This window comes from Nyctibius grandis, chromosome 25 (assembly GCF_013368605.1).
Source record: "Nyctibius grandis isolate bNycGra1 chromosome 25, bNycGra1.pri, whole genome shotgun sequence".
Classification (NCBI taxonomy): domain Eukaryota; kingdom Metazoa; phylum Chordata; class Aves; order Nyctibiiformes; family Nyctibiidae; genus Nyctibius; species Nyctibius grandis.
The window spans coordinates 860,121-874,295 of NC_090682.1; the positions used below are offsets into that span (position 1 = coordinate 860,121).

At 54.6% G+C, this 14,175-nt stretch overlaps 2 protein-coding genes and 1 long non-coding RNA gene across 5 annotated transcripts; 1 reads left to right on the plus strand and 2 right to left on the minus strand.

The window, feature by feature from the left end:
* Nucleotides 1–981: 981 nt before the first annotated feature.
* Nucleotides 982–6,822, minus strand: LOC137673478 (protein FAM118B-like). Of its 3 annotated transcripts, none has more exons than XM_068418303.1 (8): nucleotides 6,716–6,822; nucleotides 5,719–5,798; nucleotides 4,278–4,530; nucleotides 3,780–4,007; nucleotides 2,401–2,529; nucleotides 1,778–2,063; nucleotides 1,508–1,568; nucleotides 982–1,406 (listed from the first exon to the last, which is right to left on the minus strand). In XM_068418303.1, exons 2-7 carry the CDS (start codon nucleotides 5,787–5,789, stop codon nucleotides 1,546–1,548), a joined length of 990 nt encoding a protein of 329 aa, XP_068274404.1. In that variant the 5' UTR covers nucleotides 5,790–5,798; nucleotides 6,716–6,822; the 3' UTR covers nucleotides 982–1,406; nucleotides 1,508–1,545. The 3 variants fall into 3 exon arrangements, with proteins under 3 accessions (XP_068274404.1, XP_068274405.1, XP_068274406.1); XM_068418304.1 differs by lacking the exon at nucleotides 6,716–6,822 and adding an exon at nucleotides 5,312–5,478 and having other exon boundaries at nucleotides 5,719–6,507; XM_068418305.1 differs by lacking the exon at nucleotides 6,716–6,822 and adding an exon at nucleotides 5,312–5,478 and having other exon boundaries at nucleotides 5,575–6,507.
* A 92-nt stretch (nucleotides 6,823–6,914) lies between these two features.
* LOC137673458 (uncharacterized) lies at nucleotides 6,915–8,552 on the plus strand. The gene is made up of 3 exons (XR_011049738.1): nucleotides 6,915–6,993; nucleotides 7,484–7,662; nucleotides 8,069–8,552. It is a non-coding gene; the product is annotated as an uncharacterized lncRNA (long non-coding RNA).
* LOC137673456 (FAD-dependent oxidoreductase domain-containing protein 1-like) lies at nucleotides 8,003–9,913 on the minus strand. The gene is made up of 6 exons (XM_068418260.1): nucleotides 9,732–9,913; nucleotides 9,408–9,509; nucleotides 9,252–9,328; nucleotides 9,004–9,152; nucleotides 8,606–8,735; nucleotides 8,003–8,362 (listed from the first exon to the last, which is right to left on the minus strand). Exons 1-6 carry the CDS (start codon nucleotides 9,841–9,843, stop codon nucleotides 8,003–8,005), a joined length of 930 nt encoding a protein of 309 aa, XP_068274361.1. The 5' UTR covers nucleotides 9,844–9,913.
* Nucleotides 9,914–14,175: the final 4,262 nt, after the last annotated feature.

The window sequence follows — 14,175 nt, forward strand, 5'->3', positions numbered from 1 at the left end:
CCCAAGTCGGAGCAGGGGGGAGCAGTGCGACGTGTGCGCGGAGCCGGGCCCGGCGCCGCCGCCGCCGCCGCCATGCTCCACTTCTTCACCATCTTCAGCAAGGGCGGCCTCGTCCTCTGGTGCTTCCAGGGTGGCCGCGGACCCGCCCCCGCCACCGCTCCCGTTAACGCCCTCAGCCGCTCCCTCCTCCTCCAGCTCCGCGCGGGGCGGCTGAAGCCAGAGCTTTGCATTGTTCGTGCTGCACGGGCAGCGCAAGGACCTGCTGTGCTTTTTGAGGGGTTGGAAGGGGTGGGGTTTATTTTGGAGCCGCTTTTGATTTCTAAGACCGGTTTAGGAGTGACTTTTGTCAGGGCTGAGCAGGACGGCCGCAGCGTTAGAAGAGCTGCCTGGTAGTGGCGCTGCTGGTGGCTGATAAAGCCTGTGCTGGGCTGGAGGGGAGATGCTGAATTGCCTTAAAGTCCCCATCTCTGTCAGCACCGGGACTCTGGAGCAGGGTACCTGGACACCAGCTCTTGGGGCAGGAGCTGGAGAGCTGCAGCAGCTTGGGCCCATAGAGAAGGAAAGCGGCGTGGCCCCGCCTGTCTCCTGCCTGCTGGCCTCAGCGTTTATTTGCTAGTAAAAAAGAGAAAAAACCAAACCAAATTAATACTGGGAGATAATGGTGGCTCTTTGCTGCTTTCCTGCACCCTTTCTCCCCCCCCGCCGCCTTCGAGTGCCTCTTGATCCCGGTCTGAAGTGCTACACTGAATAACACAAAACTCTCTTGACGATGTCTTGTAGCTCTGTATCGCAGATGTGCTACAGTGCAATAAATCGAATGCTGTCTGCTAAGAGACAATTTATATACAATAAACTTCATCATTTGTTCTCCGTGTATAAATAACTTGCCTCCAGGCAGGACATAGTTCCTGCTTGGAGGAGAAACAAAACTGCCTGTGTGAGGTCGTTAAGAGGGCGTGTAAATCACACACCAGCCAAAAGTGAAGTGAAGAGGCCTTTAATACAAGCTTTGACATATAAAATACAGTATAAAAACAGGACTAGAAAACTAGACCTTCAAGTAACAAAATACTCAAGTTTCATGTTTTTAAGTCAAAGTACAGAATATAAAAGCACTAAGTATAAAATTAGAGGAGGCTGCAGCTCCCCCAGGGAGACCATGCTCCCAACCCTGGTAACAAAGACAATTAATTAGGATGTTAAACCAGGCATCTGTCCGAGGAGGCTCTGCCCGGGGCCTGCAGTGTCCCGGCTCAGCTCCATGCGTGTGGGCAGCAGCTCGACAGCAGTGGGCTTTGCTCCTCGCCTAGACTGGCCTTCAACCACGTAAGCCTCCCTGGGAGCTGCTGGCTCTGGCTTAAGCCCGTCCTAGGGAGTCCCCCGCCGCAGTCTGGCTCTGGTGCATCCTGCAGGACAGTAAAGGCTCTGCAAAACCTGCCTGAGAGGCTGCTGGGCTCCCGGCGAGTCGCAAAGGGCGAACTTTCTCTTCAGCTCGGGAGAATCCTACCTTTGATCTCGGCGTGGGGCAGCAGCAGGGCCGTTGAGCTATCGTCCCTTCTTAGGCACACCTAGGAGAGAGCAAGGAACACACAGCGATTTCATAAAAGTAAACCCAGACAATTTTTTGGAGGAAAAAAAAAAGCTTAAGGAATAACAGAGTGCAGAGAATGGGCTATTAACACTGTCTATGCTCCCAAGCCCACGGGATCCCCGAGTTAAGTGTGGCGAGGGTGGATGTACGCAGACAGCCATCCCACACAGCCCATAAACCCTCTACCTCTTTGACCCCGCGTGGAGATCTCGCTCGCCAGCCTCTCAAGGTACTCGGGCAAGTCTGCGTCTTCATTGCCGTAGGAAACCACTTTAATGCCTTTGTTCAGCATGTTCTTACGGAGCTTCTTAAACTCATGCTTGTCTCCCGATGATACCAGCATGAAGTGCTCCAGGGCTGACTTGTGCTTCACAGCCTCTAAATACAGGGCCTGAAACGTGGTGTCATCAACAGTGCTACCACAGCCCAAGAACAGGAACGACTTCTTTTCGTACAGCTTCTGAATCTCTCGCTTTAAAAAAGGGAAAGAGGTTCTTAGTCAAGGCAAGCTTTATCTTCACAAGGCACAAGAGACAGCACCTGCCTTATTGCTGATGAGACTCTCATCACTCCATCGTCCTCAACACGAGCGTGGTGAGGTGTTTTTGCAACTCAGAGGGCTAGAGAATCCATCTCTCCTCTTATTTCACAAAATTCAGGACTCTCCCACCACCCTGTGCGAAGCCCAGTCTTTAAACTCAGCTGAGTCTGTGCCCGGAGCTCGCACCGGGAAGGGGGAGATGTATATAGACAACGTCTGGCACCCCAAAGCATGCCCTGCAGAGACAAGGGAAGGCTGCCTCGCTCACCATGACCTTCGTGTTGCACAGCACGTTGTAGTAGCCGTCCAGGTGGAGCACGATGCCGCTGGGGTTGGTGTAAATGCCGTAGATATGCAGGACGCTGAGCTCCCTCTTCCCCTGCGCCCACTCCAGCACCTGCACAAAACAAACCCCTCCAGAAACGTTAGCGAGCACATCACGTTAGCTTCCACAGTGCTATTAAAAATACCATTTCAGGGAAGAGTTTCAAAGAGGCAGCTTCCCCCTCATCTTATCTCCTCAATGAGTCCATCAGCCTCTACATCGCAGCCTCTGGCGCTTGTTTGGGTCAACGCTTCAGTTGAACGGCGAATGTGATGGGGAGAGACTGAATCAATACACCAGACTCAGCAGAAAAAGGGGGAAAACTCTATAAATATGACATCAGCATGCTTCTCACGCCTACAGAGTTTATTTCTTGGCCCCTCTAGGCTCTGAGAAGCTCTGAGGCAGCTCAACAGCTGACCTTCATTTCAGAAAGCCACTTCCAAAGCTCTCAGTTTACTCCTGCGGACCTCAGCTCGTTTAAGCTCGCAAGAATTAGAATGCTTATTTGTAACACTGTCAGTACTTCCAGCCCGGTAGATTAAGGGGTCATGCAGGAAACATGAAGCACAGAAATGAGTCACAATGGAAAGAGACCAAGTACTGTGCAGCACCTACACGTGGCGCGTGTTTAACACGCAAACAGAAGGACCCAGCGGTAAAACCCACCGTGGGAAGATGAGGTGGGCAGGTGGCAAAGAGCTCAGGGCTTCACAGCCTCATTTTCTGCCTGACTGAAGACCTGGGGCAAAAGGAGGGAAGCTCGCGCGAAGCTCATGGCTACAGATACAAGAGCACGGCATAAGAAGCTGGAATGAGCCAGCAGGAGCCATGCAGCCATTTCAGAAAGAGGACACGGGGCAAGGGGGAAGCCTCGAAGGCTACAGCCCCGAAAATGCTCCGTCACAAGAAGGACTCAGCAGCACCTTATAAAAATAGAAAGGTCAGCTTTGTGTCTCGCACGGAGTTCCCCGTGTCGCTTAGAAACATCAACCCACGCCTTCTGTGGAAGCAAGGCTTCAGCAAGGCCAAGCCAGACGTTTCAAGGACAGAGATCAAAGCAATACCCGGCTTCAGGGCTCCTCCTGAGCAATGGATGTCAGCCAGCAAGCACAGCATTTCAGAAACCAGCGTTCGTCTTCATTCCTCTGCTCACTGCCCCAAACGGGCAGAGCCTCTGCTTGGAGTTTGGCTGACATCAATTAAATTACTACAAGCAGCACAATCCCCTTACACGGGCGTGAGGGCACATCCCACAGCCGCCACCGTCCCGCGGTGTCCCAGCTCAGCCCTGACGTTTAAAAAAGATCAGCATCGTTTACCTTCTCTTCATCACTCAGGTCAAGAGACTCCAGTCGCTTCCCCTGCTGTGCTGCGTACAGTTCCAGCAGGGTATCAAAGCTTGTGGTTATCACCAGCGCCCCTCTCTCCATCAACTGAAGCGCAGACTGAAGCAGCCGCTTCCCAGAATCTTCCATTTTAGATTCCAGGTCACCAAACACCTCGTATAAACAGTCTTCAAAAAAGTTTGTGCAAAGAAAGCTCATGGGCTGAGAAGGGGAGAGAGATTAAGATCAGAGTTGCAATATTTAAATCTCTGGCTACCAGGTACTCCCCCCCAGCATACTCCCAGTGAAATACCCAAAAGCTGGTGTCCACAGCAGAGTTATGCCTCAGGAACCCGGCACACTTAACTGCACTTGTGCTTCCTTCTAGATAAAGGCATCATTGGAGCTGGGGCACGCTGGAGAACCAAATTAGGCTACTTCCAAAAGCCAAATCCTAAGCAGAGTCTAAACCCCTCCTACAAGCACACTCACCGATGACAGCTCCCGCATAAAGTCGTCGGCAACGTGAAGCAAGTTCTCGTCTGCATCGAGACGCTCTTGAAACCGTCTGCTCTTTTCATCTTCCAGCAGATCATACTTATTAGCAGCATCCAGGAGGGCCTGGATTAAGCCCTTCCGAGACTGCAGCGCCGGGACCTGAGGAGCAACTGCTGCGCTGATTCCTGTCCCGATCACCAAAACGAGGTCCTCAGGCTTCTTGGTTCTGAGGCTTGGCAACAGCTCCCTGCAAGAGGAGAAAGTAGGGACCATCGTAGATGGAAGGATGTCTCGGGTCATGAAGATCGAGGACAAGGGAGGTGCCCTCTGCCTAAATTTTGAACCAACATTAGGGTCCTCCCAGAAACAGAGGAGGAAAGGAGCAGCTTGGTGTCCCTCAAAGACAGCACGCAGCTCCACGGATCAACGTCACCAATGCCCACAGTTACGAGGTACAGAATCACAACGCATTTGGCAATCGAGTCCATTACCCAGACGCTTACTGGGGAAGCCAAACGGCCCAGGAAGACTTCTGAAAGAGCTGTGGGGCTGTATTCTCCTTCCTCCTCCTCCCCTCTTCCTTATTTTCCTAGCTTTCCACCTGCACAGTGCTTTTAAATTTGCCCTTTATTAAGTAGACGTGCATCTCCTCATCACGCCTTGCCTGACACCAAGCTGCTTTGCTGAAGCAGGGGACCAGCTCCAGCTTCCCAGAGGATGGAAGCAGCAGCCCAGGGAGGCAGCTCATTTGGAAGGAATGGTTTTTATCTGCAAACACGTGATGTTTAGCGAGAAGGGGGAAAGGAAACCGACAGCGCACAGATGGAGCTTTGCCTCCCCTCCACTACGAAAACACACGAGTTAACCCTTTTCTTGAGGAGCTTTTCACTGTTAGTGGCGATAAATGGGTTTTAATTTTGGGACTGCAAGCCTCACGTGCAAAGAATAAATTAGTATTCATGCTAATGAGCAAGCATAAAAACACAACCAGCAACCTAGGGACTGAGATCCAAAATAAGAACAAATACCCAAGTCTTAACGTCCTAAGCGACAGCTCTGGAAGAGGCATTCTGTTCCCACGCTGATTTTTTGATATTAATTTGAGTAATTGCCTGTCCTCCTGGGAACCGGCATCCAGCTCGAGCGAAGAAGCACGACCACCACACCTGCCATGACGCCACGGAAAGGACCTGGGCTAAAACGGTGGAGGCAGTGGAGGAAAAAAATCAGCTTTCTGTGTAACCAGGCCTCCTGGCTTAGGGGTTAGAGAAAAAAAACAGCAACAAAGTACTTTCTGGGTGTTAAGGCCTTGGTTCAGCGACCGAAACGACCGCTGGGGCTCGGTGCCAAGTGTCTCGTGCTCTTCAAAGAACAACGCGAGCTTATGGAAAAAGCTCTTATCAGAAGAAATTCACTGGAGTAGAATTAAATTTACCCGGGCCTTTTCGCAGGTGGCATTCCATCTTCCCCCGATGCTCCTTCACCCCAGCTCACCGTAGCAGACATCCCGTTTCTCTAGTAGACAAATCACCACAAGCAAAGTCACTACACACATGCAACGCGACGTGGAACAGACCAGCGTTTCACGGGCAGAGAAATAACCGGCGTTTGTTATCTTTATGAGATCACCTTCGGGCTGAGAACGGCACATTTTTGTTCCTCAACTCTGCCCCCACAGCTCTCATCCACTTCCTGAACTTTACAAAGAAGCTCGACCAAATTGTGGGGTTGCTTTGGACAGAACACCAAGTTAATCCCACGCACCTTCACCCTAAAATCAAGCCTTCGGAGCTGGATGTGCTCAGCCCCACGCTGGCATCGGGGGCTTTTTGGCTTTAGCCAGGTGTCCAAGGGCCGGGTCACGCTGGCAGAGCCGCGGCAGAAACAAAAGGCAGAAAAAAGCCTTTTCTTTGTTGCAGGCAGCTGTGCCTCGGGCTCAGAAACACACGAGGTAAATACAGCGAGACCCAACCCCTGGACGGTCCCAGCTTCTGCAGAAAGCCCTGCCTGCTTTATTTTGACACACGGGTATTCCTGGGTAACTGGGGGGCACCCCACGATTGGGGGTCACTCTGCAGGGAGGGGAATCCTCATAGCACCCCACAGGTGTCCGCGATGGGGATCCCAGGCCTGCCCCACACTTCGGATGGGGAGGGGGGGAGCATCATGTCCCCCCATTGTTAATGGGGGTGAGCCCCATGCTTACCCCAGGGTGCGGGCTCAAATTTACCTCACGGCTGCCCCCGCGGTTACCGGAGGGGGGGTTACCCCCTATAGCTTCTCGGGGGTGGAGCGGGGGGGCACAATTTCACCTCAGGGCTGTCCCCAGCCTCCCCAGGACGCGGGGGGAGGCATGGTTACCCCAGGGCTGCGCCGCCAACCCCACGGTTCCCTCAGGGCTGCCTCATGGTCCCCCTGAAGCCCACAGGTACCTCACGGCTGCCCCACGACGTCCTCGAGGCCCAGAACCACCTCAGCGCTGCCTCACGCACACCCACGGCGCTGGATCGGCCGCCACACACTGCGTAGGCGCTAAAACCCTCCCGCGCAGGCGCCGCACCACCAGCCCCCCCCTCTGCGCAGGCGCGTTGCCGCCGGCTCGCCCCCGCCCCGAGCCGCTCACCCCGCCATAAACTGCGCATGCGCGGTGCTGCCGCCCGCCTTCAGGACACCGCCGCGCCGCCAGGGGGCGCTAAAAGGGCTGGGGGGGGTAATTCGGGACACTGGGGGGTAATGGGGGGATAATGGGGGGATAGTGCGGGTATAATGGGGATACTGGGGCTGGGGGCGCTGGAGGGATAATGGGAGCACTGGGGGGACACTGGGAGTTGGGGGACTGGGACATAATGGGGGTACTGGGGGTAATGGGAGATAATAGGGGGTTAATGGGATAATGGGGGCAATGGGGGGATAATGGGGGCAATGGGGGGATAATGGGGCTGGGGGAGCTGGAAGGATAATGGGAGCACCGGCGGGACACTGGGGGACACTGGGAGTGGAGGGACTGGGATGTAATGGGGATCCTTGGGGTATCCCCCCACCGTGCCTCAGTTTCCCCCCTGAGGGAGCCCGGTGTGCTGACTCAGAGAGCAGAGGGCGCAACGAGAAATCCCATAACCATTATCCAGCGAGAAATGACCCCCGCGAGGGACGGGATGACCTTTGCTCATTACCATCTCATTAGCATATCTGCTCTGCAGACAGAGGGATCCGTATCTGCCGCTCGAGTAAATCACCTTGACCGCGGATCTGCTCACACGGGGTTTATTGCCCAGATTTATGGTGTAACCTGGACCCGCGTGAGTCCGTCGAGCGCGAATTTGTCGGACGCAGCTGGGCTCAGAGCACCGATTTTGGCCTGTTTCAGCCCAAATTTAAGGTGTCGTTATGCCTCTGTTTCCCTATAATTGTGCCTCAGTTTCCCCATCATCGTATCTCAGTTTCCCCCATCGTGCCTCAGTTTCCCCACCTTCCTGCCTCAGTTTCCCCATCATCGTGCCTGTTTCCCCATCTCCTGCCTCATTTTCCCTGTCTTCCTGCCTCATTTTCCCCATCTCCTGCCTCAGTTTCCCCATCTTCCTGCCTCATTTTCCCCATCTCCTGCCTCAGTTTCCCCACCTTCCTGCCTCAGTTTCCCCATCTCCTGCCTGTTTCCCCCATCGTGCCTCAGTTTCCCCATCTCCTGCCTCAGTTTCCCCACCTCCTGCCTCACTTTCCCCTCACACCACCCCACCCTCCGCCAGCGGCTGCCCCTCCACCAGCCTCCTCCAGCCCAGCCTCCGCAGGTCCAGGCTCTCGTAGCGGCCCCTCACCACCAGCTCGGCCACGGCCCTGCCCGCCGCCGGCGCGTGCTGCAGCCCGTGCCCGCTGAACCCCGCCGCCGTGAAGAGGTTCTCGAGCCGGGGGTGCGGGCCCAGCACCCCGTTCCGGTCGAACGCATTGTGCTCGTAGTAACCGGCCCACGAGCAGCGGGGACGGAGGGACTCGAAGGCCGGGACGCGGCGGGCGAGCGGCGGCCAGACCCGCTCCTGGAAAAACCCGTCATCTGCCGAGAGGTCGCTGGGGTCCGGCTCCTCCTCCTGGGGTGGGGGAAAGAACAGATTTAATAGGGATAAATTAAAAATAATTAAGTGATTAAAAATAATAATACAGAAAATAAAAGAAAAGAATAATTAAACCCAATCATTAATAATAACAAAATGATAATTAAAAATAATTCTTATTTAATGAGAATAAATTAAAAAATAAATTAAAATTTAAAAAAACAAACCCGTGTGTGTGTGCGTGTGTAAATAACGCGGTGCCCCCGGTTTGGGGCTCACCTCGGGGGGGCTCATGCCCCCCAGGTAGTTGCCGGCGATGCCGTCGCGGCGGAAGTAGGCCCCGCAGGTGTCGATGAGGAAGGGGCAGGAGAGGCCGGGGCCGTCGGGGCAGTGCCACGTGTAGACGTACCTGTGGGGTGGGGAGGGGGGGCCCAAAAAGATTGAGGGGCTCAGGATGTGACCCTCCCCCCCAAAGAAAAGGAGTGAGGGGGTCACCCCCATACCCTTCAAGATGGAGGGGTTGGGGGCGATGGGATGTGACCCCTCCCACAAAAAATCTCCCCCCACAACATCGAGGTGATGCCAGCATGTGCCCCCACCCCATAAACCCCCAAAATCTGCGCCCCCGAACACCAAAAATCTGCCCCCCCCCAAAAAAAAACCCACCCCCCCCGTACCTCTTCCTGGGCTGGATGGGCAGGGGGGGCTGGCAGAGCCCCCCGGGCAGCCCCGGCCCCTCCAGCAGCTCCCCGGCCCAGGCGCCCGCGCCGTTGACCACGATGGCGCAGGACACGGGCTGGTACTCCCGGCTGTCCGGCATGTGGATCTGTGTGTGTGGGGGGGTGTCACACGCGTGGGGGGGGTCACGGACACGCGTGGGGACCCCCCCCCGCATGGGGTGGGAGGGGGACACACATGTACTCACATGGACGTATTTGATGCGTGCGGACAGCGGGGCCGGTCCGTGCCGTGGCATCATGTCCTCGGCCGACGTGACAAAACCTGGGGGGGGTTTGGGGTGGGGGGATCCCACGGGGGGGACACACCCCATTTTTGTGTGTGTCCCCCCCCCTTTCCTTACCTCGCACCTCCCCGGAGCAGCTGTGGACCCCCAAGGACGTGGCTTTACGTCGAAAAGCGTTGACGAGGGTCCAGGGGTCGAACAAGCCTTCATCTTCCAGACCTGGGGGGGGGCGGGGGGGGGAAACATATTGGGGGGGGGGCACTGTGGCATGACACCCCCCCTCCAAAAAACCCCACAACCCCCAAATTTGGGGGGCTGGACCCTTCTTTTCTTAAATAAAGTGAGGAGGAAGGATGAACCCAGTGGGGATGGAGATGATGGGGATGATGGGGATAGGGGTTGGGTGTTATGGGGGGGCCCCCATGCCCCCCCCCATTTTACCGTATGACCCCACGGCCACGTCCTCCGTGGCCATCCAGGGGAATTTCCCCTTCAGCTGGGTAGGGGACAGCAGGGCCACCTGCGCCCCTTCCTCCCTGGGGACAGGCAGCATGAGGGGGGAGTGTGTCAGGATGAGACCCCCTCCCTAAAAAATAACCCTCCTGGGGGGGGTTTACGTGTGTCCCCCCCACCTCTGGAGCTGGACGGTGGCCTCCAGCCCCGCAGCGCCTTCAGGGGGGGCGAGGAAGAGGTACCCCGAAGGCTGAAACTGGATGTCGATGAGGGGCTCGTTCGGTACAGAATCACAGAATCACAGAATCACAGAATCACAGAATCACAGAATGTTCGGGATTGGAAGGGACCTCGAAAGATCATCTAGTCCAATCCCCCTGCCGGGGCAGGATTGCCTAGACCATATCACACAGGAACGCGTCCAGGCGGGTTTTGAATGTCTCCAGAGAAGGAGACTCCACAACCTCTCTGGGCAGCCTGTTCCAGTGTTCGGTCACCCTCACCGTAAAGAAGTTTTTCCTCATATTTAAGTGGAACCTCCTGTGTTCCAGCTTGCACCCATTGCCCCTTGTCCTGTCAAGGGATGTTACTGAGAAGAGCCTGGCTCCATCCTCATGACACTTGCCCTTTACATATTTATAAACATTAATGAGGTCACCCCTCAGTTTCCTCTTCTCCAAGCTAAAGAGACCCAGCTCCCTCAGCCTCTCCTCAGAAGGGAGATGTTCCACTCCCTTAATCATCTTCGTGGCTCTGCGCTGGACTCTCTCTAGCAGTTCCCTGTCCTTCTTGAACTGAGGGGCCCAGAACTGGACACAATACTCCAGATGCAGCCTCACCAGGGCAGAGTAGAGGGGGAGGAGAACCTCTCTCGACCTGCTGACCACACCCCTTCTAATACACCCCGGGATGCCATTGACCTTCTTGGCCACAAGAGCACACTGCTGGCTCATGGTCATCCTGCTGTCCACTAGGACCCCCAGGTCCCTTTCCCCTACGCTGCTCTCCAACAGCTCTGCCCCCAACTTGTACTGGTACATGGGGTTGTTCTTGCCCAGATGCAGGACTCTACACTTGCCCTTGTTATATTTCATTAAATTTCTCCCCGCCCAACTCTCCAGCCTGTCCAGGTCCCTCTGAATGGCTGCGCAGCCTTCCGGTGTGTCAGCCGCTCCTCCCAGTTTTGTGTCATCAGCGAACTTGCTGACAGCGCACTCTATTCCCTCATCCAAGTCATTAATGAATATATTGAATAGAAGTGGTCCCAGTACCGACCCTTGCGGGACTCCGCTAGACACAGGCCTCCAACTGGACTCTGTCCCATTGACCACCACTCTCTGGCTTCTTTCCTTCAGCCAGTTCACAATCCACCTCACTACCCGATCATCCAGACCACACTTCCCCACTTTAGCTGCGAGGATGCTGTGGGAGACCGTGTCAAACGCTTTACTGAAATCGAGATAGACCACATCCACAGCTTTACCATCATCTATCCACCGGGTTACATCCTCATAAAAGGCTATCAGGTTGGTTGAGCATGACTTCCCCTTGGTGAAGCCATGCTGAGTGCCCCTAATGATCCCCCTATCCTTGATGTGCCTAGAGACAGCACCAAGGACAAGTTGTTCCATCACCTTTCCGGGGATGGAGGTGAGGCTGACCGGTCTATAGTTACCCGGGTCCTCCTTCTTGCCCTTTTTGAAGACTGGAGTGACATTCGCTTTCCTCCAGTCCTCAGGCACCTCTCCCGTTGCCCACGACTTAGCAAAGATGATGGAGAGTGGCCTAGCAATGACTTCCGCCAGCTCCCTCAGCACCCGCGGGTGCATCCCATCAGGGCCCATGGATTTATGGACGTCCAGGTTGCTTAATTGGTCCCTGACCCAGCCCTCATCAACCAAGACAGATTCCTCCTCTATCCTGACTTCTTCTGGGGCCTCAGGGGTCCGGGGCTCCTCAGGACAGCCTCCAGCACTATAGACAGAGGCAAAGAAGGCATTCAGTAACTCCGCCTTCTTTTTATCCTCTGTCTCCAGGGCCCCCACCTCATTCATCAGTGGGCCTACATTGCCTCTAGTGTTGGCTTTACCTGCAATGTATTTGAAGAAGCCCTTTCTGTTGTCCTTGACCTCTCTTGCAAGGTTTAATTCCAAGGAGGCCTTAGCTTTCCTAGTTGCCTCCCTACATCCTTTGACAACAGACTTACATTCCTCCCAAGTGGCCAGCCCCTCCTTCCATGATCTGTACACCCTCTTCTTCCACTTGAGTTTGCCCAGCAGTTCCCTGTTTAACCATGCAGGTCTCCTGGTACCCTTCCTTGACTTCCTACCTGTTGGGATGCTCTGATCTTGAGCTCGGAAGAAGCAGTCCTTGAATGCTAACCAACTCTCTTGGGCCCCCTTACCTTCTAGTACCCTGTCCCATGGGATTTCCCCTAGCAATTGCTTGAAAAGGCCAAAGTTGGCCCTCCTGAAGTCCAGGGTTGTGATTCTGCTAGCTATTCTGTTCCTGCCACATGAGATCCTGAACTCTACCATCTCATGGTCGCTACAACCAAGGCTGCCCTCAACCTTCACCTCTTCAACCAGACCCTCCTTGTTAGTAAGGATAAGATCCAGCAGCACTCCTCTCCTAGTTGGCTCATCCACCATTTGCATCAGAAAGTTATCATCAATGCACTGGAGGAACCTCCTGGACTGAGGATGGCTGGCTGAGTAGGCCTCCCAGCAAATATCAGGGGAGTTGAAATCCCCCACGACAACCAGGCCCTGTAATTGCGAGACTGCTCTCAGCTGCCTGTAGAAGGCCTCATCACCCTCCTCATCCTGATCTGGTGGCCTGTAATAGACACCCACAACAGTATCACCCCTGCCAGCCTGCCCCTTAATTCGCACCCACAAACTCTCAACTCGCTCCTGATCCGCCCCTGGACAGAACTCAATACATTCTAGCTGCCCACTCACATAAAGAGCAACTCCACCACCTCTCCTTAGCGGCCTGTCTTTCCTGAACAGGACATAGCCATCCATGACCACATTCCAGTCATGCGAGGCGTCCCACCAAGTCTCTGTGATTGCCACTAGATCGTAGCCCCCCGACCGAACACGGATTTCCAACTCCTCCTGTTTATTCCCCATGCTGCGTGCATTGGCGTACAGGCATTTCAGGGAGCGAGCTGAGCACACCGATTTCACCCCAGGGGGATGGGGGGCCTCCTGGTCTACCTCAACACTAGAGCGTTGCCCCAGTGGTGCAAGCCCAGCTACTACCCCATCCCCCTTCGAATCTAGTTTAAAGCTCTCCGAATGAGCCCCGCTAATTCCTGTCCCAGAACCCTTTTGCCCCTACGACATAAACCTTTCCCATGTATTACGGTCACGCCTGGTGTCTTATAAAACCAGCCATTATCAAAGAACCCAAAGCCCTGCCTGTAGCACCAGTCTCGTAGCCAGGCATTAGTAGAGAGAATCCTACTATTCCATCCCACGTCATCACCTGAAAATGGAAGGAGGGAGGAGAAAACAAGTTGTGCCCCAGACTCTTTCACCAACCGTCCTAGGGCCTTGTAGTCTTTCTTCATCCCCCTCAGACTACGGGATGCAGCTTCTTCCCCACCTGTCTGGAAGATCAGCAGGGGGTAGTAGTCTGTGGCCTTCACCAGGTTGGGAAGTTTCCTGGTGATATCCCTGATTCGGGCTCCAGGCAGGCTGCAGACCTCCCTGTGATGGGGGTCAGCTCTGCATATTGGGCCCTCAGATCCCTTTAGGAAGGGATGCTCCCAACCGTGATAACAAAGACAATTAATTAGGATGTTAAACCAGGCGTCTGTGCGAGGAGGCTCTGCCCGGGGCCTGTAGTGTCCCGGCTCAGCTCCATGCGTGGGGGCAGCAGCTCGACAGCAGTGGGCTTTGCTCCTCGCCTAGACTGGCCTTCAACCACGTAAGCCTCCCTGGGAGCTGCTGCTGTCACCGAAATCGGGAATAAAACCTCTTAACACCAATGTAGCATGAAGAAGCAGGCACAGCTTTATTGCAGCGCTGGGCAGCACGGCGGGTAGCCCCTCCAAAGCCGTGCGCGCCTCCCTTGAGAAATCATTCTGTATTTATGTAGTAAAATGTTACATATTCATTATAATTCTAAGAATTCCTATACATATGCATAACTTTTCCCCAAAAAGGTGGTCTTTATTATAATGAGTTCCAAGAAATCATTTCCATAGTCTCCGCCTTTAACTCCTCCGAGTTGCGCATGCGTATTTTCTTCTGGTGGTCGTGGGACGGGGTGTCCGCGATGAAGGCCGTATGTCTTCCTCGCTGTGCACTTTTCACCTCTCCTTCTTGCGCAGGCGTATTAGCACCTTGGCTCTTGGTCAAACCTCAAGACCAGTTCTAGCTGGTTCCAAAGCAAGAAGTCCAGCTAACCCTATTGCATT